General features: G+C 36.5%; 1 protein-coding gene across 1 annotated transcript in view; it reads left to right on the top strand.

The window, feature by feature from the left end:
• LOC115450162 (homeobox protein homothorax) overlaps positions 1–25,962 on the top strand; it is a 302,038-nt gene that overhangs the window by 82,203 nt on the left and 193,873 nt on the right. The window contains 1 exon segment of the mRNA XM_030178157.2: positions 22,189–22,315. Coding sequence (XP_030034017.2) covers positions 22,189–22,315 — 127 coding nt within the window.

Here is a 25,962-nt window from a genome sequence, read left to right on the forward strand (position 1 = left end):
CGACATTTTTCCACAAAAAGACTAGATTTTTTTAAATTCAGTATTCGAACATTTGAAAAAAAAAAACTGATCCAAAAAAGATCCAACTGCCCACGTGCGGCTCACAAAAACAGGGTTGTCAAAAAATGAATGGACTTTTAAACGACTATTAAGTTGCGGACTAATTTGGTGCGTTTTTATTAAAGTATCATTATCGTATTGATGATACAATTTTCCTCCATAACTGTCAAACTGTCTATGAGAAATGATCGATCATGTTTTTGCAACGAGTAAGTGCCGGTGCGATTGCTACAAAGTGATAATTAATTATTTTAATGTAATTGAAAAAGTCTTACCGCAGGCAAAAACGAGCGTGTGTATCTGAAATTCTTTAAACGGGGTCCATTATGGCGGCTCGAGAAAAACTTTCCGCGACTATAACGAAGCTAGCGATATGTATGTAAAGTATCGGATTGTCCGTCGCCGATCATGATTGTGAATCTAAATGGCCTCCACTTTACTTTAATCTGCGCTTTTGAAACGGCGACTGTGTCCGTTGGTAAGTAAATCTTTTGTAGGCTACTCGTGACTGTACTCAGGACCTGTGCTACAACTTTTGATTTCTCGTTGACGCAATCAAAGCTTACTTTCTATTCGGGATGTCGTCGCCTCGTGTGACCGTCTGAGCCAATGATTAAGAATTAAAAACAATGCGACAACCCTGTTGGATTATATTATTGTCTATGGAATTATAATGCTGTTACAACTCTTATCGTATAACGAAAGAATTTTATCATAAAATGATGCGTTCCGTTTTCGAAACAATAAAAAGGTTTGAAAACGTTGTTAGAAGTGTTCTAACTTTAAAAGAATCATTATTGCTTATCTATCGCTCGTAAGACGCTTATGCGCTTAAACATTTTTGAATTTCGAATGTCTGTTGGTAATAAACACGATCATCAAGATTTGACTATAAATCTTAAAATATCGCACAAGCGTGAGATTTAAGAAAAGTGAATGCGCACATAAAATATCAATAATCCCTTTGTAATAGAACAAGCAATAAAAAAAAACAAGTCTGCCCACTCCATAAGTCGACTAAGTACATTCACAATAAAACGTTACAAACAAGTTCAAAAGCTCAATTTGTTTACGATTTCAATTAGTTTTGTTTGAAACACATAAAGGTCATATCTTGGGAACTATCTCGGGAATAATTCACTCGCGCACAGCCCAGCGCTCGGCTGCGACACGCTTTTGGAAAATGTCATTGTGTATCCACCGAAATACCTTCATTGCATTTTAAGCTTTATTTACGAGTGGTATGGGTTTATTTAGGTTGTTGTGGGGAGTTAAATTAAGACGTTTAGTGGGTGGACAGTAAAGAATCCGAGCTTAAAGATGACCGCGCGCCGATTTTGAAAATACGACGAGCGAAAGTCGAATGCCAGATAGGTTTTTGTCGCGGCGCGGACCGAATAATATCGCGCTTTTAATTATTCCGCACCGCTAATTAGCGTGCAGGGTTCCTCCGAACGATTATTTTATAATATTAATTTGAATTTAGAACATTAATGTCTTTAGGTTGGCCATTGTTTAGTTCTTTATGTTGGCTGGCTTGTTGAATTGGGGCAGAGGGGAGTAGACAATTTGTTTCGGGATGCGACTTAACAACATTTTATTTAAATTATCGTGTTTATTTATTTTTGAAACCTGAAGCATTGTTGTATAACTATAGAATATAAAAGCCTGGTGAAAAGTACATGATGTTAAGGGATTACGTATCCTCACTGCCAATATATAATATTCTATGTTGCTGTGTGGACCAAGAGGAATTATCGGACCTGATGGTGGAGTGGTATTTCCGATGGTCAATATGGTAGGGTAAATTCGTTTGCCTACTAAGCGGGTAAACAGTAGTAACGCCACTCTACACCCATATTTTTGGAATGCAATTTTCAAAGCATTGGAAAGTGCCTCCACATTGCTCCGTTGCAGACATAGACAATGCGATTACTTTATGATAAAGAATATTTATCAATAGTACAGATCCCGTGAGGATTCCTATCGTTTGTTATCAGTGTAAGAGGAGAGAGGTGCGGCTAATGAGGGGCTCCCTGCCGGCTCGGGTTCCGTCTCGTTAGCGCTGTATTGTGCAGCTTCAGCTCGCGCACAACTTGGTGACAATACGCTTTGTACTCCAAATTATATTGTTAAATAACTATGGTAAAAATACTTTGAAAATATTCTGCGATAACTTTCAATAATGACTTTGCAAAATGTAAAGTGCAATACGTTTTTTGTAACACACAAAAAGGTAATAACATGCCCAGATTCAGACCAAGAAAAACTAACGCAAAAACCCAATTTACAACCGTCAGTCCTGCATCAGCGTAAAGCGATCCACTCAAATCACGGAACCCGTCATAGGAAATTGTCAATTTCAATCGGCACGTCCGAGCGTGTCCCGGACGCGCGCGACTCAAACCCGAGCGCAGCCGAAACCGGCTGTCGACAAGTGAATGAGGCAGGTGAGCGGCCACGGCGGCACGGAGACGCGGCGACAATTTGTCAGGCCAGACAACACACCACCACCCCGTCAGTCAACAAGCTCTCCCAACCAGCCGAAGAATGAGTTTCGATGACGGCGCGCGAGATATATTGAAGCCCGACACCGGCCGATTAGGCCTGATGCCAAGCCGAGCGCGCCCGATGACTCACGGACTCGCACGAACGTTCAATTGTTTTCTTAAACGGTGATACATTAAGCACATGCGGGCTTGAATTTCGAACGAGACGATGGACGATGGTGACCGATCGTTTGTATTTCGAACGGAATGGTTTTTGAATTTGGAATCTGAAATGCTGAGGTCACGCGATGCAGCGAGTGACGTCAGCTGACGCAATTGGCTCTAACATCACAAACGTCATCCAGTACTACGTTAAGAAAGTCCAAAGTTTGGACTCAAGTATCCTAAACATTCATAAAACTAAGATGATTAATATTTGCAGACGTTGTTTTCAATGTTAAGATGACAGTTCCATTTCGGTATGAACAATAATTAAGAATATTCCATAATTTATGTGACAAATCTTATAATACCTGAAGTATCTGCTACAAATATCAAAGAATACAAATCAAGCTACAATATTAATATCAGTAATGAACTATAACAAACAAATCACTAGAGTATTAAACCATTAAACATCTACAATCCAGAGCAACAGCCCTTGCGCATCCAATAAACACCTCACAAAACAATAATTAAACAAATCGTACTCGCATCAACTAGATATTTTATTATGGCAGCCGTCAGCCGTTATAATGTTATCTAGAATTAGATCTATAATTGCGAAATTTTGTCTCTGGCATCACTTTGAGTGGCGATGACATAGGATTTGTCAATTATTTGGCAGCTCTTGGGCGCATTCTGGGTCGGCCCCCGTTCCCGCAGTGCCGTGCTGTGACGATCAACATTCTTCGCGCTAAATGTAACGGCGTTCCATTTTTAAACGGTTCATTTGTTTCTACTTTTTTATATAATGGCCAGCTATAAGTCCAGGGTATTCTAAAAAGTTTCCACGGGGACAAAACATTTTTAAATTTATCAAAATAACTATATTGGTAGGAGCAGAATGGGTTGGCAATAAACATGATTTTTCTTTCTAAATAGCGTCAGTGTAACTAGTATTCAAATTAAAGGCAACTCCAGATTCAAATAATGCGTGAAGGAACAAATCATATCAAGATGCAGTATTAGTGGCATAAAACTCTGATGATCCTCGTTAACAAACGATCTTCAATCGGCAAGAAGTCATCATGGTTAATCCGGTTCAATACAACAAACCTACTCAACAAAAGAATGACATATATTTGATAGACGAAGACATGCTTTTGTTTTAATTCGCCATTACGGTGGTCTTCAATAAACATTAATGTTTGTGCAATTCGGTTAATATTTTTGATAGTTGATGCTTTGTAGTGCTAAGTGTTAAATATACTACTAACACCAATAGGACTTTACATATCTGGCGAAACACATCTCTGCCTACCACTGAACTGAATAAGCTTGATGTTAGGAGATTAATTCTCGAAAGATCCATAAGGCTTATGTCTAGGAGACGATCACGTGTTTTTAAATGAACAACCCTTGGTGAATAGACATTTCTTACATTTCATTAGTTTTGTTTTACATTTGAATGGGCACAGATGGGTTTTTGGGTTTTTTGTAATACTATCTTATTTGTTTTAAAGTACTTATGTTTTTAATTTGATTCTAATTTCGTTCATACATTATAACTTATTGATCTATGCTCTCAAATAAATGGTAATAAAATGAGTACGATCTACATTAGCTGATTAATATAATTATGAAATAAAATGTACTTAAAATTTGTGAAACAAGCTCTTATACTTAAATAAGCATTAACAAAGCCAAGATCCTATTTTAATTTGAAGTTAACACTAAAACTATGCCAATTAAAAACTAACTGCATCATTCCATAATAAACCCATAACGGAGTGCGGGACGAGTCTCCGGTTACGAAGTCCCACCGGGATCTATTCCGGGACCCCTCGCACAATCCCCGAAATATATTTTTTTATCCCAAGTCTCCTACTAAGTGAAGTATTTATAGAAACAGAATGTTGCTATCCGTTTTTATCTTCACCCAAGATGGTTAAAGTTTTGAAGTTTAAAATCAATAATCTATTCATGGTTATTACAAATGCGAAAATTTTAAATTCAATAAACGATTCCAATTGCTTTTTCCAATCCATCGCTAAAATGGATCAATAGAAGCAGTGTTTTTGATATGCTCACAAATGACTTATTTAGATTAGTTAATCCTTGGAGTCGGATCAAAGATCGATGATTAAAAACTTGAAAACACCCTCGGCTAAACCATTGTACCGATTCTGATGACTTTTGCTACGAAGTAAGAATAAACCCAATGAAATGATATAGGATATTTTCTAATTAATTTTATCAACACATTTTCTGTGAGAGAAAGTAGAGAATATTTCAAAAACACTGGAAATAGGATTATAATTTTTATTGTAAACTTATAAAGAAACACATTACTTTAAAAATGTCGGTTGTAATAATAAATAATACCAGTCCTGTATTATATACTGCCCACTGCTGACCACGGGCATTCTGTACTACTCAGATCATTCTCAATGATTAGTCCACCAGGCTAACAGACATACCTTCAAAATTATTTTGAAGGATTGTTAGGTTTATACCTTTTCTCGTGATATCCGTTAAAGCAAACGATAATCAACAAACATATCGCATGAATCCTCAAAATTAATCATCAATGGTGGAAACAATTCTCATCATATACAGAAACAACAAACATTAACCAAACAATGTGTACCCTAATAACACTACCCTTTAAGAATTCAGTAATAGAAACTGTATGTGCGCGATCCATCACTTCCCCACCCCTGCATTATTTATGGGGCTGCATTCTAATCTTTCAATATCTTGGGACCTTGTTAAGTGCACGGCTCTAATAGCGTTCTTCCAGAAGTCATTTTCGGAATATCGGAGAAATAAGGAATGTGATGCGGATGGATCCGTTGTAATGGAATGTTGTAATTAATGAATGTTGTGATTTATCTGTTGTTTTGATTGTTGTTCTGGGTATGTCGGGTTGTAATGGCGAATTTAGGTTTTGTAGACGATCCTTTCTGAAACGTGGTTATAATATGCCGGAATTTCAGTTTTGTAGAAACTAGATGGTATTTGAATCGTGGTTGAAGTATGCCGTTGAAACTACATTAGTAGTTAAAGTGAGGGCTGTTTGAGCTTGGTGGACTAAGATCAGGATTCTACTCAGAAGAAGAGGATCGTGTCTTACAATGGGGCATTATACATGCATAATTTATTTATATACATTAAGACAGGGTTATCGCAACAGCCGGAGTTAGAACTTTGCATTCCAATACTATTTAGAAGAAGTACTCAGAGATATTAAATGCTTAGTCACGTATCGGCTCAACGGTCTTCCAACAATAATTGTTGCTATGCGTGATTAGACGTGTCTTCAGCAACTAGAAATAATGCACAAAAGCACAGGGTCACCTTAACTGTCGTACCATCTAAAACTTTGCATTTAAATCCTGCATACACTGATATATCAAAATATATGAAGGTTTAATTACCTTTATTAACATCAATGTCTTCCCATACACAAAAGGACACTGCTGTTTTTAAACTTAGAGAACGCAATAACCTACGTGAACTCTTGCATACCAACACTTAGTATTCTTCGATGCTAACTCCGGTTCAAAGTAAAAACGTTGTTCAACTTACTAACAGGTAACGTCTTGTTATCGGTCACCCAAATTCGTTATCTCTTATCAAACGGCATCTTCGGCGAAATGTTCCCATGTTACGCAAACTGGTGCGTATATTTTTCAGCTGTCAATATTTACTGTTGGGTTATTTACATCTTGTTTACGGCTGGTAGATAATTTACGAGTATCATTGTTAATTGGTTTATTACGTGGGAATATTTATTTTGACGAGGAAGTTCACATAACATCATAAAAGATGTCAACTATTGGGTACTTGAAATAGTTTAGCAAAGTGTTGTTTTGGACAGGGTAAAATGGCGCATATTGGAGGAGGCCTATGTCTAGCAGTGGACAAAGTTATAGGCTGACGATGATGACTGTTTTCTTTTGTATCGGACTCCGCAGTCAATATATGGAGAAACCTGCGAATGCGATACTGGAATCCTCTAAGTGACTGCAGGGACCTGGAGGAAAGTTGGGTGAGGATATCTGGGGAATGAATCCTCTTAGAATGGGAGGAAAGGAGGCCAGGAAATGTTCGCGAGCCCTTATAGGCCTCAATGTAAATTGGTAACCATGAGGTATACACACTTAACTGAGCGCCTAGGGCCGCAAATGTTCCCCCGTGCATGGGCGTGCATTCGAGGCGAGAATTGCCTTCGAAGGGGGGGGGGGGGTGATCTTCGTTTGTCAGTCGACATTGTATCTGGACCATACTTCGCTTACCTATCAGGTGTACGGTAGACGCTGTAGTGCCACTAAAAAACACAAGCAATATCGTTGAAGTCATTCCCTAGACTAGAAAAGTCTCATGATGCCCAGGAATTCCACTAATTTTATGATATCTAATCTAGAACATAATGCCTATGTACAGTCAGACACAAAAGTAGCTGGACAAATTCAAAATAAAGTCTTTAACCTTTTCTATCCGTTCCACAATTGTTTTATCTTATAATCTTAATAAAGTTATAGAGATTTGTAGCTACATTGTACTTAGGCCTAATTTTTAATTTAATGAAAATTACATAACTAAAAAAGATTAATATTTAATTCGTCCTGTTCAATTTATTCTGCAAATAACATTATCAGGACATTTATAAAAAATAAATTGACCACTAAAAAGTTTTAAAAGTAATATCATCCGAGAAAACGTCAATAAAAATAAAATAACACCGTAAGGAGATCGGTACCTGTTTATTTCGGAAACAAATTTTCATTTCATCCGGCCCTTCGATAAAAACTTGTGAATTTGGGGACTTCATAACTTTTTAGACATTGTTATCTTCAATATGAGCATTAAAACTTTTGGATTTACTTCGATTTCTCTTTTAGGTGAATTTTATTTAGGAATTTTCATTCTATTTATATTTTCAATGAGGTAGGCACAGATAGTCTTACTAACTAGTCTTCGCTAAGCCAAGGTTTATGTCATGCTACACACTGGAGCTACAGAACATAGTATCACGCCTTTTCTCACAAGGGTAGATAGAGATCTAAGTTGTAACACACCTACGTTTTGCTCTATGCTCTCACAGTTAAAACACAACGAAACCTGCTAAAATCTTGTGTAGAACTTCAAGAATGGACGTCGGCTACAATTTTGATGAATTCCCAAGCAAAGCGGACTTTATAAATAAAATCGTGGGCAAAAGTAACCCTTAATCCCAAGACCACAAGCTTAGCATATCAAGTCGTATGTTTACTAAGTTTCCGCCGTATCGACGCCACTTCGCGGACTTGGAGTCCTGAACCGCGACCCTCGCTGACGCTTACAGGCCTGAGTGGTGGGAAGTGGCGGGAGCGGATAAAGGGGCATGAGTTATGGTCTTTGACTCAAATTTGAAGTATATTAGGTATATTTATGTTGTTCTAGAGGAGAAATTGATGTATTATACTCCAAAGAATCTATCCCAATACATTGTTTTCTTTAAAGCTTTGTACCAAATTTGAATCTGGCATTCTCATATTTATTTATACAAAAAGCAGAAGCCGCAATTACTGAGCAACAGAAATATCTACCCGCGATCTGCCATCCCTCGCACCACAAACATAAACTTTTTGTTATTGAAAGTATTTATATTATTTTACTTTGTCAACGCGAGCTTTTTGTCAAACTTTGGCCCGTTTAATACACTTAGGCGGTACGTGTCGCGAACTTCGCCCGCTTTGTTTCAATCATACGTTTTGATAACTTCTTTATTGAAGTTTCCCTTTCCTTAACTACACTATGCTTTTAGGAGACAAGACTTTTTCATTTCGTTCATGTGCCGATTGGTTATCAAAGTTTTTTGAATTTGTTTTTCTTGGTAAATGAAGGCTATACGTAATGTAAAGATGTTTTTTACATTTTTTGTTTTTTATGCTTAAAATTTTATCAGATTAAAATGTCAATATATTTCTTATGTCTGCTGTTTTATTTTGTTTCGTATCTGTTAACGACAAATTATAGCATCAAATTATCTCATATATTCACGAAAGAAACCAAAATCCTAAATAAAATCCGTTCAAAACACAACATACCGATTCAGAAGCATTCAGAAACCGTTTAATATGAATAAATAATGGTTTGAATAAAATAAAACCACAATGGCGCGTCGATTTTACTGTTTTTCGATGTAAAACAATAAGCTAAGGGTTGCGGGGGCGAGACAAAGCGGCGTGCGCGTGTCGGGTTACGCAAACAGGGGTAGCGGGTTCGAATAAAGAGATTTCTTTCAAAAGAATATGGGGTCTAGAAAATAGGTTTACTGTGTATGCTTGTAATGGATAGGAGTGGTTCTCGTAGATTAAGAAAATGTTGAAAACTTGGGGAATTATGCAAATCATACTCAAGGCTACTTTAGAGAATGGTTTCTATCAAAAAACGGAACCTTTGGGAAATGTGCGACTTGAAACTGTAAGTCCACGTTGGTTACTCAGAAAACTATATTCGTTAATGAATTATAAATATCTTGCAGTGTTTCTACCAGTATCATCTCTGACCCTTTTGCTAGCATATCAGTAGAAAGGTTTGAAATACTTCCATCCAGTAAAACACGGTTCAACCACCATCCCCAATCGTAGAATAATTCCTGCACAGGAGCGCGTCTGTTTTCCTTTGTGATCGCCCCTCGCGTTCGCCCCCTAATGATTTTTCCTCATATTTGTTTTGTTCAGTAATTGTTGTTTGGTTTCTGCTGCAAATTGTTCGCGGTTGTTAGTTCCTCGCGTTATGTTTGCGCTTTAATTGTAGTGTTCGTGACGTATGGGGCGAAAAATGTTTAAGTGCCTAATTTATTTGTAAGCGTTAAAGGGTTTTCTTATTTATAATAATAATCTATACAATTATTGTGCTGATTGTTCTTTGTTCATGGTTTGATTCCAAAGAGCCTTGATCAACATCTTCAGATGCTCTCAATTGGCCGTTGGGTCAGAGGCCTGTCAGTATTCCTAGACACTGCACGCATTGTGAAGAGATTCCTGATTTGAATCCCTATTATGGGCTTGGGTCTTGAGCCTCGCCATCAGAGGTTGATTATTTTATTTTAAATCTGTACTATAAAAAGAAAAAAAAATAATGTTTTTCTTAAATCACACTTTCCATAGTATAATATTAATATAATAGGTATTTAACAAATGCACTAATTACCTATATTAGTACATGACGGAACCTAATCAGTGAAATAACTAGAGGAAAATAATTTTCGGCAATGACCAATAGGGTAGTGCAAATACTACCTCGTAATCTATGTAAGTTGCTGCACGCTTTCGAACGACTATTATAAAGGCAAATAATTTTGAGAGTAAGAGATGTTGCTTGGACCAGACTTACACAGCTACAGAAGAGATGGCGACTGACTTCAGACTAAAAAGAATGTAAAGTAAGACTTAACACACTACATACGTATTATATTAAAAAAAAACTTTACACGTAGGCAAATAAAGTTGCACTTATGATACGTCAAACAAGTTATAATAATATATTGTTACTAAATTACATTTAAATCGATTATATAACTACTGACATTTTCACTGGAATAAAATTATGAAAAAAGCACGAGGTATACTGAAGAAGCTAGCTCAGGCTGGTAATGGACAAATTATCATGTACTGCCATGTGGGAATCATCTCTTAATCCTTTATGACTAAGTTTAATATAAAAAAAAATATTAAAATTAAACTACTTTTCGGATTCTATCGCGGTTTTTTATATTTTAGTTTTCTCCCGACGTTTCGAAGACTTTGCAGCCTTCATAGTCACGGGGGGGGGGGACTCAATATGAATATCACTTTCTATCGCGACAGGAAGATCCACCATCGTCCATTAAAATTCGCTACACGAAACATCAAAAATAATAAACCTGTCAATCAAAATCACTGCGTCAGTTCCAAGGGTCCACCGCCCCCCAAAATTTCCATACGAATAGAGTCCCCAAGGCCTCAAGTCACCTAACACGTGTCGCCGAGCTTAGCTCTACTCACAATTAAGCATTAAGCACCGGTTAATTAAGCCCAAGGCGCTTTGTCGCTGAAACCCTTTAAGCTCAATGGGAGCTTATAAAAAAGCTCATTGAACGAACTCTATTGACAGTTGCTGGAGCTTTTAATAAAGCTGTTTGCGTTGTTGGATTAGGTTTGAATTGTAACCGAGGAGTTTGCATTTATTAACTTAGTTTGTGCTTTGTGGGAAAGTATTTAAGGACTTTTATGACCTATGTGATGTTTGTTTATAAACAAAAGCGATGGTTATAAAATTATTATCGAATTTGGTCATGTTTTCGTGTTTGTCAAATGTTTTTTAATTTTATATCGTATTTGGATATTTTCTATAATAGCTATATTAATATAATAAAAAGTTTTTTATGAGAACTACTACGTTGAAGTTGATAATAGAAAAAGTGCCATGAGTACTTCTCTCTATTATTATTGACTAGGTGTTATTGCCGCTCCATCTTTTTCCCAGAATAATGTTTTTTATTTATTAATTGCTAAGCAATTTACATTAATTATTACAACAATAAAAACAATAGAAACATGTAAGAAGGCTACATAAATATCTTGAAATTTTATTTTAATAACAAATTATAATTAATATCTACTGATACTTAATCTAGGAGAACCGGTATATAGTATAAGAAATAGGTATCAGTAATAATATTTATTTATTTATTTATTTATACATATATTATAACACCATAACAGTTGAAACTAATGCGATGTTATACAGATTTAATTTTAACAATTTATTTCAATACATTGTGAATTCTGACAGGTTACATAATAATAAGTATATAATAAGTATATTTCGGTATATAATAATCTTACTATATACTTATCTGGAATAAAAAGCAGATCTTATATGAAATCTAGGATACAATCTATCTCAGTACCCAATTCAACGATTTCTGCGTCATATTCCTAGCGAAACATATTCAACACAGGCCTCATTTCTAGCATTCCTATCTATATTATATAATAATGTAGCACCGGATACTCAGGAAGCTCTCCTGCTAGCCACTGGCCGACGACCGCTGAATTATTTATGCGTAGTGTTCCGTTACACTGCATAGCTAATGACGTGTACCACAGAATATTTACCCATGGTTAATATTAATGCTTGGACCCGAGCGTAGTCTGCTGTCCGTCTGATTATAATTAGTTTCTTTGAAGAGTCAACGGCCATTGGAGAAAGTAGGAATTATAAGGTTCCTTTGAATCGTGTTTGTCTGATGAGGGTATTGTACAATTGGCGGGGTAGTGCAATGATAAATAGCGTTGGTTTTATTTTTTATATGTGTACGGCTAAGTTATACCACTACACCTGATGGTAAGTGAGTGGGGTCCAATAGAATGTCGACTGACGAGAGATGGTTACCTCTCGGCAGTCGAGCGCAGTGGAATACCAAACTTTGTAATTCTAGGTGTTGGATGATGTTTCTACTGTTTATGGGCGGTCGTATCGCTTACCAGACGAACGGCAAGCTCGTCATGTCATACAAAGGATTAAAAAAAACTTGCTAGAGATTACAATTTGTGTCGCATATTTGCTGGTCTACCGCCATTGAATATTGGTATATAAATACCGTATTTACATACACTTTTGGAAGTGAGACGTAGATGTATAAATTATAAAAAATGTTTTAATTTAACATTAACCTCCTTGCAAAGCTATTTTTAGCAACATTTTATTACCTTATAAAATATTTTTTTAAAGAAAGTGACAAAACAAGTATTTTAAATATATTATTTGGAATGTGCGGGAATGTTTTAAATAGCTTTTTTTATTTCGTCACGCTGAGACTGTATTTCTGTAAGTATATAGGCCAAATATAATGGTAATAATCATAGCCATCTAGATAAAAATTAGGTATGTCAAAGTAATCCAACCAAAATAACACCGTGTCCTCCACCACAAGATCGATCGGCTCTCTTCACGCGTCCCCTTTGAGGGGTCGGCAGTATCTGGTTACACAATGGAATCGCTCGCCTGCACAACAATTACAACTGATTAGCTGCATTGTAGCTGTTACTATAATGTTTGGGTTTGTGTGAGAAATTGTTAACTGAGATGGGAGATGCATAATGATGGAACGGTTTTAAGCAACGAAATAGTTAACGATATCGGCATTCATTTAATTAAATAATTGTATGGTACTTCAATATTCTAATACAGTTAATATTATAATTAATATTTAATAAACAAATCAAAATCAATTAATCAGGAAATATTATAAATTAACCCATCAATTTATTAAAATTGTAAAATAGCTAAAATAATCAAGTTAATTATATCGACCAGCAATAAATCCATGTTGCGCTATAAGACGCTGCCGATCGTCCCGAGATAAACCCGCTAAAGGACACTTTGATTGAACGGACCGGACAACACAGATAAGCGGTTCTGCCTTCGCTATTTGCATATTAAATGAGTTTATATTAATTTCTCCGGGCCGTGTTTTGTTAGGCGTCCGCGGCGGCTATCTTAGCATCTCGTGTCCACGTGAGCTAGCCTTCAAGACGGCTTTTTGTTTAAATTAAATAGGTTTTAGCGTTGGCATTGGATGGGTTAATTTTTATAGGGAATTTTAAAATATTGCGCAATTTATTTTTTAAATTGATTTGTCTTGTGATCACGATAGATACTCTTATATGTAACATTAGCTAATATAAAATACTTCTTGTATAAAACATAATATGCAAATTAAAATTAATTAAAAACAAATATCTCCCGGAAATCCGTGAGCCATTTGAACATTAATTGGCATTCGAGTGACGCATAGACAACTTCAAAACAATATCAGATGATTGAGACATAAAGCGATATAATGATATGCGAACTCATAAAAAATATTAAAACACATTATAATAGTACTTAATAAATGTCTCTTAATTCTATACCTTATTGACGACCGACGAATTTCATGCAATTGTTTTTTTGTTTTTAATTAATTAGCATTAATTATATTAGAAATTTATCGATCATAAAATTAAGTGTCATTAATATAAATTTATTACAAAATCAATATTTATCTCTTGCATTTTAAACGATTATGTAGTTTAAATGCTTCGATTTTGTCAGATTTTATCTTTAAATATATTTTTTTACTTTATAGCTATTATTATAACATAAAGTATATTATGTCCATAATTTTGTGTATAATTAACATAGAAATCATGATATTTGATTCAGTTTTTATCACGATACACTAAGCATCAAATGAATATAAAATCAAATGAATACAATTAAAGGACGTGGTTGCTATCTTGTACCTTGATAGTAAAATATTCATTATTCAAGACTTAACTAAGAAGCTTCTAGGAGGAAATATTACGAGATTAAAGTACAAGGCAAAGTTTATTTAATTTCACAATTAAATTAATCATTTTTAATCAAACCATTATATTAATAGCGATTAATTTGTTTATTCCTAATTGAATTGCAAAATTGATGTAATTTAAAATTAGAAAGTCACTCGATATTTTTATTTTGTAATTCTAAGATCTAAATATTTAATCTGGAACGTACGCAGGTTATTTAGCATTGGTAATGTATATTGCATTATTACTTTAATTAAGTGAATGCAATTCTAATGGAGTTTTTATGTCTATGGTAAAGTGTGTGATGTTTTCAATCGGAACATAGTTTTAAATAGAATTGTTTCTTCGCCGCGTTAGGGTCTAGATAGGCATCTATGTTCGTTCAAATAGATAATTTAACTTAATTGTACCGTGGACGGGTTATTTTTATTCTAGACTAGCTGTTGTTCGTGGCATTTCTCGCGCAGGCAGTTTTTAATGGCTCTGAAGGCGGACTAGCTAACCTCCCTGATGGTAACTGGTTGCCATTGTCAATGGACGTCTTTCTTATATAATAATGTCACTGATTTTTTCGGGATCAAAACCCTACATTTTGTTTCAAAATATGGTCCATACCAAACATCTCATTCAACGGTCTAACAAAAGAAAAGATAGTGTGAAGAAAGCCCGGATCCTAACAAGGCCCACTAACCACGTTTTGGGCATTTTTTTGCGTTGTAGCGCCATAATATACAAGATTTAGCTAGTTCTTTGATTATTACAATTAAAATTATGAACTGACATGCTGCAATTTATATTGCTTTTTTGTCAAAAAATTTTATAAAGATCTTAAAATAAGGTGGGCCTTCAAAGGTTCCTTTACCTTAGTAGTATATCGTAAAGTGTGAATGAAAAGGTAACAGTAATAAAGTATAAAAATGCCTCGCTATCTGATTGTATAATAGATAAGGCGCGTCACGTCCGCGGTGAAATATGGCGGCGACTTTCCCATGAAGGTCATCGACTGAGTGCGTCGCGTTTCATACGAGCTGTGGGCCTTATTAGGTTTTATAAATACTAAATAAAAAAAAAAATATTCTTGGGTATTTGTAGATTGCGTTTCGTGTTTGCGGGTATATACACAATTATAAATTGATGGCTTCAAAGGTGGTATAGAATATAGAGATTTTTTATGACACAAGGACCCTAGATTTGGTGAGTTCCTGAGTCCGACTTTGCGCAAATCTTTTACTTCTAAGGTGTTGAGAGCTATGCTATTTATGGAGACGATTTTTTAGCAAATTATATCTAATTTACCCAAAAAGTCGCGATAAAAATCATAAACCAAATTCAACAATAACCCAACAAATTATCTTACCATTTTACAAATTAATATTTATGAGTATAAAAACAATTTTGTATGAAACCACGTTCACAGTGGCGCCAACATTACGATTACAATCACGGACTCGCCATAAACGCGTTGACAACTCGCATAGATTAAAAAACCATAAAACACGCCCTTGAACGGACGGACAGACGGACGCGCCTTAATTGATCTATTATCATTTATTATTTTAATTGTCAAAATTATTTATTGCGATGTCACGGACCCGCCATTTTTGGAATCACGTGGGGCATACAAATGTCATAGCTTTGATCGCAGCCTTGCTTGTGTTTACGATCGTTCCTAGTTTAGTGTTCAAGGGTAATGTAGCTATTTATCTGTGAAAGAATTTTCAAAATCAGTTTAGTAATTTTTGCGATTGTTACAAAAATGCATAAAAAATCTTTTTTAATTATGTTTGTTTATATTTTTCATTAACTATTATAAACAGTAAGATTAGCGTAGTTGTCAATTGGAGGTTTTGACTTCTGGGGCCTTATTCTCTATCCCGCACGTTATTTTAACAGTGCGTAACAAGCACGTAACACAACGCGTCATGTTTAGGACTATAGAAATTGGGCTTACAGAATACCATTCCACACACATTTCTCGAAGATATCATGTCACGGCCGCGTTACGCGTCTATACTAACATACAGAATAAGGGCCCAGTTTCGTAAATTGGCAACACTGGAAGGGTTTTGTAACATTCTTTACTTAGTAAAGGATCTAGGAAAGGTACACGACGGCAGACAGTTTGGTTAAAACTTTCCCAAATCTTTTTCACGCTTTGAGTCTTATATGAATAAAAATAAAGTTATATTTCGTTAATTTAAATACAAAGCAGTGGTATCCAGATTCCTTCTTCCTTCTGCGAGAGCTGAAATCAATTAAAACGTACTGTTTTTGTGTCGTGCCAATTTAACAATTCGTTAACAACACTCGGACTAAATGTTCCCACACTTCGGATACGCAAAAACTATCTTTCCAGGAATCGAATCTGCAACGCCTTTGACTCCTTACCAATCCTGGAGAGAAACGAAAGGACGAATTCAGATTTTTCTTGCCTTTGTGAATCATGAATTTGTTGGTTTACCAATGCCGATTGGAGAGAGACTAATTATTTGAACCATGGCTTTCTTTTGAAATTCCATAAAAATCTTATTCTTCTTCAGTCTTTTAAAGTCTATTGCTAAATATAAGGCACCCTAAAAAGTCCAGAACAACCATAAAAAATATTTAGCCCTTTTCCAAACTAATAAAAATCTTCAAATTATTTTAAAAATATAAATAGAATATTTAGTGATTTTTTGTTTTTACCAACTCCACAATTAATGTAGAGCTCCAAATTATTTTTAAAATATCAATATTTAGCGATTTTTTGTTTTTGCCAACTCCACAATTTATGTGAGGGTACACCTCCCTCCGAGCCCTCAGTTCTCATGGTCATATGACACCGCACACGCGTCACGAGCTAGAGTTTCATCACTGTTTGATTATGAGAGTATTTATCAACCGTCGTGCGTTTGCAAAAACATAACACTGAGCGGTTAGAGAAATTATTTTCGAAAACTTCACCTATGTTTAAGTTTGTTTTTTGTGTAAATTTTCAGTTACACGTGCAGAAATACTTGAACAAGCGTTTTATTTTAAAAAGATGCCATATGTGCCAAAATATAGAGGTTAATTTAGCATGTTAATTCAGGATATGCTGTATTTTATTGGCAAATTTCATATAATCCGTTCAATAGTTTATTTGTATTGATACGACTGTAGTGCTGAGGTCTCGGGTTTGATCCTCGGGACATTGAATTTGTCTACTCAGTATCAGCCCGAAATCTGGAATCTGGCCGATATTGCGATAGGCTGTATATCAGTGCCAGGCAGGGGCATCAGTTACGTCCCTACCTTTTTGGGGCTAAAAGGCGTGTATAAAAAATCCAAACTTTTGCAATTTAAAATATAGCTTTTGCTCGCGGCATCGCCCGCGTGAAGGAGGTTTTCGAGATTTTTTTTTTTACGACTTACTTGATATGTATAGTTATATTATGACCAAATTACACAAAGCCGTTATAAATTGTAGCCTATATGTTATTCTGAAGTATAACCAATATTACTGTAAAGTTTCATCCGAATCTGTTCAGCAGTTTTTTCGTGAAAGAGGAACAAACATACATACCTCCATACAAACTTTCGCATTTATAATATTAGTAAGATAAGATGAATTATATCTGAAAATAATCTACCCTTAATCTAACATGACTAATTCTGGCAATACATCTGCCTCATTCAAGATTGACGAAGCTCGAAGTGGAAAAACAAAAGCGTATATTAAGACATATGACCCGCAGTGTCACTATAGTAAACTTTCATTTGGACCAAATTAATGGTAATGGAAAAGTCGGGTCGTTTGCCCCCCCACCGCCTCCCACGCGGACCCCACTGTCTTGGTGTTACTATGTAGTTTGATAGACTGTGGACCGTTGGACTTTGTTTCGGGTAGGTGATTACAAATGGTAGGTTAAAGGAGGGGTGGTCTTGATTGTGATATTAAAAGACTGATTATTCGAAGTTATTTGATATTTTATTGTGATTTTATTGGTTGTGTGATGACGATTATTCGCAAGGACATTTGCATACGATGTTTTCATACGAATTTCGACGTAAATTCTTCTATCAAGTTGGCATCCTTACGGTCGGTAGATCTGTGTCAAGCGAGACGATACAATATTTACAAATCAATAAATTATGTACTTACCTTAAAATTTATGACAGATTTACATACTACGAGATGTTTAAGACATTCACGCTGCTGACTACGTACCTATTAGCTACTGCCAATGTCAGTCATCTTCAGTCACGGCACTCCATTGTTTTTCCGATAAAAACTCAAGTCTCAATTACATTTCGTGACAGCTGAGTGCGCACGCGCCGGTACAAAATCAAACTTTTGTGCACAACCCTTTACATTGTTCTTTTTATGAATATGAAATTTAATTCGGCCGCGTGCGTGCGACATTCCCGTTGTACCGTTGTTTTCTTTATAGCGAGGTCGGACCCCTATTTATCGATTTGTTTTTATAATGCAATCGAATTGTGCGGTTTTGTGCGAATTGTTTGTTGAGAGCGCTTTTAAATTGTTTATTTTTCTGTTTGATTTTTATTTGACTTTAACGTTATGAATTTAATTATTTTAGTGTTGCCATGTTATTTTATTCTTTGTTCAAATGCTTTTTAGATTGCGTTTCGACAAATGAAAAGGTCCGTGGTTTTTAATTTAAACATATTATTAGTCTACATTTGTAAACAAATAACTTTAATTTAGTGTTGCGTGACTCTATAGTGACCGGGAAAGAGCATCGAATAAACACGAGTTATTAAGCTATACTGACGATGTAGCGTTATGCCTACCTACCTACCCTTCTGGGGTATAAAATCTTCTATTTATTGGACTTTTACTAATTAACATAGAGAATAAACTGTCAAGGAAGGAAGAAAAATAAGTGTTTAAAAGAAAAAGCAAGGCTGCGGGTTATATACAGTTTGACACATTAAACTAGGTTTGTTTTTGACAGTATCACAATACATACTCTATGATTTCCATGGCACTCTCATTAACTTTATTTTTAAATCATCTTAGAGACTTAGGCTCTTTCGTGATGTCTCGGTTCAATAGATTGAGCCGTAAAGCGTGAAGTTTTAGGCTTTCTTTGTTATGTCGGTATTGCGTTGGTAGTTTTTGCTTTATTAATCATTAATTGTTTTACGTTAACCGTATTTTTTGTCTCATTTAATTTAATAGGGTATTATACGTGTAAGTCGTTGTCTCGAGTGCCTGAATGAGTCCGATAGACCGAACGGACTCAACTGACGGCTGTGTTTGCAAGTCATCGCTCTTTCTAGCCATCGTAATTACGTAATTATAGCTATTGCTAGTGGCTGAGGCGTCATATTTTTTCTTTCTACAGTAAAATCAGTTTTTAAACTGGCAAACCAGACCTCAAGTCCCACGGCCGTACAAACAAAATTATAACAATAAAACAGCATAATGATGCCGTGGAGTAAGTCATTTTGATACTCGCACATGTGGTGCGAACGGAACGCATTAGCGGCCTCGTTTCCTGCCACAAAAAGGACCTCAAAAAAAATAAACGACAAACTAGAAACGGGCGGTTATTTACTAAAATAACACGAATTAGTTTCCAGCAAAATGCTACGTAAAAACTAAAGGAATTAAACACCCATTCGTGTGAACAACACTTACTCATCGCTCAGCTATTTACCAAATTAAGGCACTAGCGACGTTCGTACCAAATTAGTAGATTAATCAAATCTAATTAATTGGCAACACCAAATACAATTTGATTATAACTAAATAAATCGATTAAACTAATCGTCCGTCGAAAACGTAATTTGAAAATGGAACTTGGAATTTCAAAACGGGCCGCTGGGAACTGTTAAAAGCGACTCTATTGTCTCTGCACTAACTGACGAATTGAGTTAAGGGATTTGAATTTCGAACGATCCTTGAAAGCATGTGTTCGATATTCAAATTAAGGATAGATCTGAGCAGCGTTAGCTCTGCGCCGGTAATTGAGAGTGGCGCGGCGGCGGCGGACATCTGTTCTAAATACAAATTCGAATTCAACGTCTGTTCGATTTCTTTAATGATTATTGAAATTGCCAGTTGGGTTATGCGTGTTCTATTTTTGTTATGGAATTTGTAAAGCCAACGTCGATATCAGCTCATATCATAATCACTCGTACTGAACTGTTTGCGATTCGTTTTAGGTACGGGTACGCGTTATCTGAGAGTTTTGTGACATAAATATTTAAATATATTCCATACAAGCTTTGCAACATTGCAACAAGCGAAGCGATTGACATTAAAGGGTTCCTCAAATGAATAAATTATCGAAATCGAATAAGATTATTTTTTAAATAAAACAATACATTTCAAAAGGAGTTTATGCGTAACAAAAACAATATAATTCAAATTACAAAACGTAATCCACATACCGAATGACAGCAATATGTTTTTCCCGCCCACGCCATTCGGACCTGCGCTATGTCGAAATTTAGTTTGTCATTATCCAATGTTATCATTAGCGGGCATTTAACCGCGAGCGTAAACAAAACGCAATCACGTCATAAGACACCTAACGATCGTTAGCGGGCCGGTCAATTTAAAGTTACATGAACAGTAATTAAACGGAATATTTTTCGATAATTACAACACGGTTTGTGTGGCAAATGGTCTCAGATCAATCAAATTGTCCGTATGAATAAACGTTAGGCTGTACGAGTTGACCGCCGTTGCGTTATTAAAAACAATAACACTGGCTCTATTTTCTTTGCTAATTATATGGCCGAGTATTTTTTTAAATTACGAAATATATTTTTGAAAATAGAATGTCGAATGAAAGTGACTGAGTAATCCGGACAATGATTGCCGGAGGCTCAAAGCAGCGGTAAAATTTATTCTATTCCTTAAATATCGGTAACTTGCGATTCTTAGAGGTGTGGGTGTTGCGGGCGGTAATGACTTATCATGAGTTGACCTCTCATTTGCCTACTTCCTGCTAAAAGAATATTGATTATCGATGTACTTGGAATTGTTTGCAGTCCAACGGCGCATGCGCAAGCCGACAAGTAATTTAGCCGAAGCGTTACATTTTTAACAACGTGTGTACCAACACGTATATATAATTATATTGTTATTCCCACATATTTTATTCGCATTACACGACCCCTCAGTCGATGCGAGTGACCAATGAGTCGTGTCAACAGCTGCCTCTAGCGGACTGTGACTAAATATTTTAAACTGTACACACCTATTGTCTCTGACTACCCACATGGAGCGATGCAAATATTCAATAAATTTGGTTGAGTTTTTGTACTAAGATCCTATTACCAAATAGAAAAATGAAACCTCAACATCTGAACTATTTCAAATGTTATTCTTTTCTTTAAATTTGATTAACAAGAACAGTTTTTCATGCAGCCAGTATTAAGTCTTCCATAAACAAAGACCGTTGTAACATGTAACATCTAATTCCAATTTCGAAATTTTAAACGAAGAACATGAAGCACTCCGGTGTTCGTAACAGCTCGGCTTGGTTCGGAAGCGTTCGCGGTAATGAGCCGGCGCGCACGCCACCGCGCCATTACCGCGGGTTCGCTCGCCACCTGCGCGCATGCTTAATGGACCCCGATACGATATGAGGAAATCATGACTTGTCCTAGTGAACGCTTGACATGCGAAAATAACTGTTTGCTGAACAATAAACATAGAGTTCAACGACTTGGTCCTTGCATGACGGACCATATTCGGACTATACGACAAGCCACAGGTTCGATCTAAGGACCATGAAGAAGACAATATCCCAAATCATCAATGGGCTGCTTTGGAATTCTACAAAATATGCATTTCTTTCTTGGGTTGTGTTTCTTAAGGTCGAGTTTGGGTGCAAATTCCATGATCATACATTGTTAATGTTTTTTTTTTATCTTATTGTTTGTTTCTCATTGGTTTCGCACATTCCCAAAATATTGGTTAATTTTTCAATAGTTTACGTTGCGATGGTATGACTAGGAGATCATAAGCCATAAGCAATCTTTCATTCAATTCCCGAATCAATCAGTACCTCCTACACTCACGACTATCAAGTACCAGGCGGTCATACCTCGCAAGCGTTCCACTTTCAAATCTTCGCAACTAACAGTTGCTTGTTCCGCAGCGGCCGCCCTCGTCGTCGCTGTCGTACGGAGGCGCCGTGAACGACGACGTGCGCTCGCCCGGCTCCGGCGGCACGCCCGGCCCACTCAGCCAGCCACCGCCGCAGACGCTCGACGCCACAGATCCAGGTAACCACCTCTTCTATATGATGTCCTAGTAACTTGAGGAGATATTCTCGGATATGCCCGATTTTCATGAAATGTCTGCATCATTGTCTAGGAAATTTTGGAAACTTGTTGACTATATTAATTTTGACGGTCTTTCCCAATACATCAAATCAATATATTAACTTCTGCACTGTATGTAAATTAACGAACAAAGCAAAAATTAGGCACGCAACACGGTTGAACGGCCTAGCTCATTACCAATGAAATCAATTATACATATGAATCCAGTTAATTGAATTTTCACGGAAAAACACAATCAAACAGTAATAACGCCGGAAAATAATCCACGTCCGCCGATTGGAGGTAATTTTTAACACTTTAGAATAAATTAACGCACTCTATTAAACTGCGAAATAGTTCGATACGTCCTAATTAAAATCGAACTAATTGCAAACTTTATCGGATATTTTACTACAAATAAACCCTATCTAAATCTAGATGTTACGTTGCTATTAAAATTTCAATAGCAGCTTCAATTATAAAAGTGTTATTAGCTGTCATCTGGATATGAATCCGACGCTTCACGGCCGCAAGTCAATGAGTCGTCCACTGCGCCACCGCAGCTCATGTTTATACAATACCATTTTACAGGAGAAGCATACACTAATGTCATCCAGTTGAAGCTATGAAATATCGCAAGCGATTATAAGCTATAACATTAAATAAATAAACCTCAACTCGTTAGTAAATTTTTATACCTACGATAATGGAGAGGAGTGAACATTTTATCTTAGATAACGATTACCAGCAACTATTAACTTCTTACTTCAAAGGATAGAAACTCCAAGTTCCAAATTTTGTCAAGAAACGACAGTTAAATCGTGTCAGTAAAAGTTATGACAATAGTTTGGCCCGCAGTCAAAAATGTGTCCGCTATTGTAACTCTGTGTCGGTGTCAGAAATGTCGAAATGTATGACTTCACAGCTCTAAGCCCTGCGTGGATTTGAAACTATATTTTCGCTACAAAACTTTATTGCAAGATTTAAAAGAATTTAAATCACATATTGTGTATTAGATACTAGCCCCATAGCGTCAATAAGCGCCATATTTGACCATCATTTCCTTCCCTAAAATTATCTTTTAATAGGATGTCTTTCTGGTCATGAAGCCAACGAGCGGCCTACTTAAATATTGTCAGTTACTTCTCTATAACATGTTTATAGCCATCGCTTTACAGTGTATTCCAGCCCTAGCGTTACAATGTCAGCCCGTTCCCGGTGCGTTTAGTGATCCTATCCAAACGGAATCACTCGATTTACATCGATTACCAGTCGACTGTATCTTATTACAAACCGCCATACACGCCAGCGTGGGCCGCGGGACCATTTTTGTCGTTGATCATATTGCTTAACTGTAGTTTTAAATGTTTATTTGTATTAAAAATGCAAGTCGCTTGTTCGATTCCTGTTTGGACTCTAACCGACATGCAAATTAAATAAGCATTGAGTCCGTTTGGGGCTTAGTAAGTTTTAGTATCAGTTTAATTATTAGGCGCTTATCACATATTTACAAATTTAAAAATTCAGATACGACTTTCTTTAAGTTTCGAATTGGGATCGAACCGACATCGTCTCAGCATGTCCACTCCCAAACTATTACGAGTAATTTATGACAAGTCTTCAGTCCATTGTCGGTCGATCGGATTGAGCGACAGACGATGTCGTCGCGTCGTGTCGGCGCTCATCCATCAACCATCTCACTCGGCACCTCACACTCGCTAGTTTGTTTGCATTACTAGTATGACCGAAATGGGAGTCCCTGTTAGTGTTCTGTGTTGGTAGCTCAAAGATCTACCCCCATTTTCAAGTAAGTTTCTAATTATGTTAAAAGAATAACAGGGTATGTAGTTTTCTATAAAATGGAGGCTAGATCAACTAAATTTGATTGTTAGTAAATCTGTGAGACCGTTAAGATCTGAGGTATAACTTTTCCATAAGATTTATTTGACAACATTTCCTAGTGATAACTCAATCGAAAGTGCAATGCAAATTAATATATACTACAATATTTCACTGAACAAAGACACTCGTTTATATTGTAGTCACTTATGACCTTTTGTTTACCAACTGCAGATTGTTGCATTCTGATTGTATAAGGACGTAAGTGTTGCTCACGTGGCGGGCGCTTACGATCCACACAATGGCCCCTCACACAATAGTTATTGGAAATGTGACGTATCGGCCCCGCATCTCAGATTATCTCTCTGCAGCTATGTTAGCCTGGTAATGATAGGGATTACGGCTCACTTATATCGTTTTGAATATTGGCTTCTAAGGGCTGTATCCGGGACGTATGGGGATTTAAATTATTTCGTATACGGTTTTCAATGTTTCTCGTCTATGTAGAGGAATGTTTCGCGTTCACCTTGATATGAATTTTGTCTATCCGCGACTGACTCAGCTGCTAATCTTTGGCCAAAGCGGATTTATGTCCGATCATTGACAAGGCAAACTGAAAAAAAAAATATTAAAGGCGTTACAAAAGGCGCGATCGCGGCGTTTGACAGCTGTCAAAAATGGCCGATGCGGCGCGTTGGCGCGAAAAACTAACAAAGCGCCATTTTTTTGCATTTCCACACGGTGTATTTTTATTTTTTTGGCGGAGAAATTACGTTTCCGACACACGTAGGCCTGTAATTGTTTGGTTTGTCGCATAGTTGTGTCGCTGCGCGGCGGAACGGCCGGCCGAATTGAATTTTGGTGAGCCGCCGGCACAATGATCTGTAACTAGGAAGCCATGTTTTTTATCGCGCTTTGCAAAAAAATTGTCTATACGATACGTACGTTGGCGAATTGTTCAGTATTTCCATGTTTTCCGTTACACTAAGTGGATAGAACGCAAACAAAGTAGTATGTCACTGCTTCCTTTGCCTGACTTATGTTTCAGAGCCGAAACTTTACTAATAACTTTTCCTTTAATTTGCAACAAAACATTTCCTTCACACAAACTCTATTAATTTTGAAGACATCATGGAAATCATCCAATCGTTATCAAACATTCCTTCACTTGTCTCAAACAGCCCAAAGTTACTTCCAAGGACAAAACCACAGGCAAAAACTAGCTTTGGGTTGCATAATACCTGTCAATAAATTAAGCAGCACTGGATATCCCTCCACGAGTAAAAAACCTCACCAGTTGCGCGAATAGTAATAAGGTTAAATGTTAACTGTTATTGTCCTTTTAATGCGATTCTACGGACCACGAACACAAACGACATAAGGCGTTTTCTGTACTCAACTCACTTGAAATGCGGACATCTGCAAGACTATCAAATCTATCACATTTTAGAAATAATGAATTAACACTGCCCTAAATAGAATTGAACTGAGCATTCGTACAACAGTAATATGATATTTTGAGACTCCATTATGTCCTAATTTTGTAATCAAATTCTCTTAACACAGGGGTATGCAAATATGTTTCGGAATACTTTCGGGAATCGAACGGGGGACTAGCAGTAAGTGAATCCGCCATCAACCAGTGAAACTAATTAAAAAGTGTAAAACTGCTGCCAGCCCCGCGTGCCATAAAGGGCTAACTCTGAATTATTCAAAATTCAAACATTTCCCCATAATTCAATCAGACCGCCCCCCTCCCCGGGGAGGGT

Source organism: Manduca sexta, chromosome 13 (assembly GCF_014839805.1).
Source record: "Manduca sexta isolate Smith_Timp_Sample1 chromosome 13, JHU_Msex_v1.0, whole genome shotgun sequence".
Taxonomy (NCBI): domain Eukaryota; kingdom Metazoa; phylum Arthropoda; class Insecta; order Lepidoptera; family Sphingidae; genus Manduca; species Manduca sexta.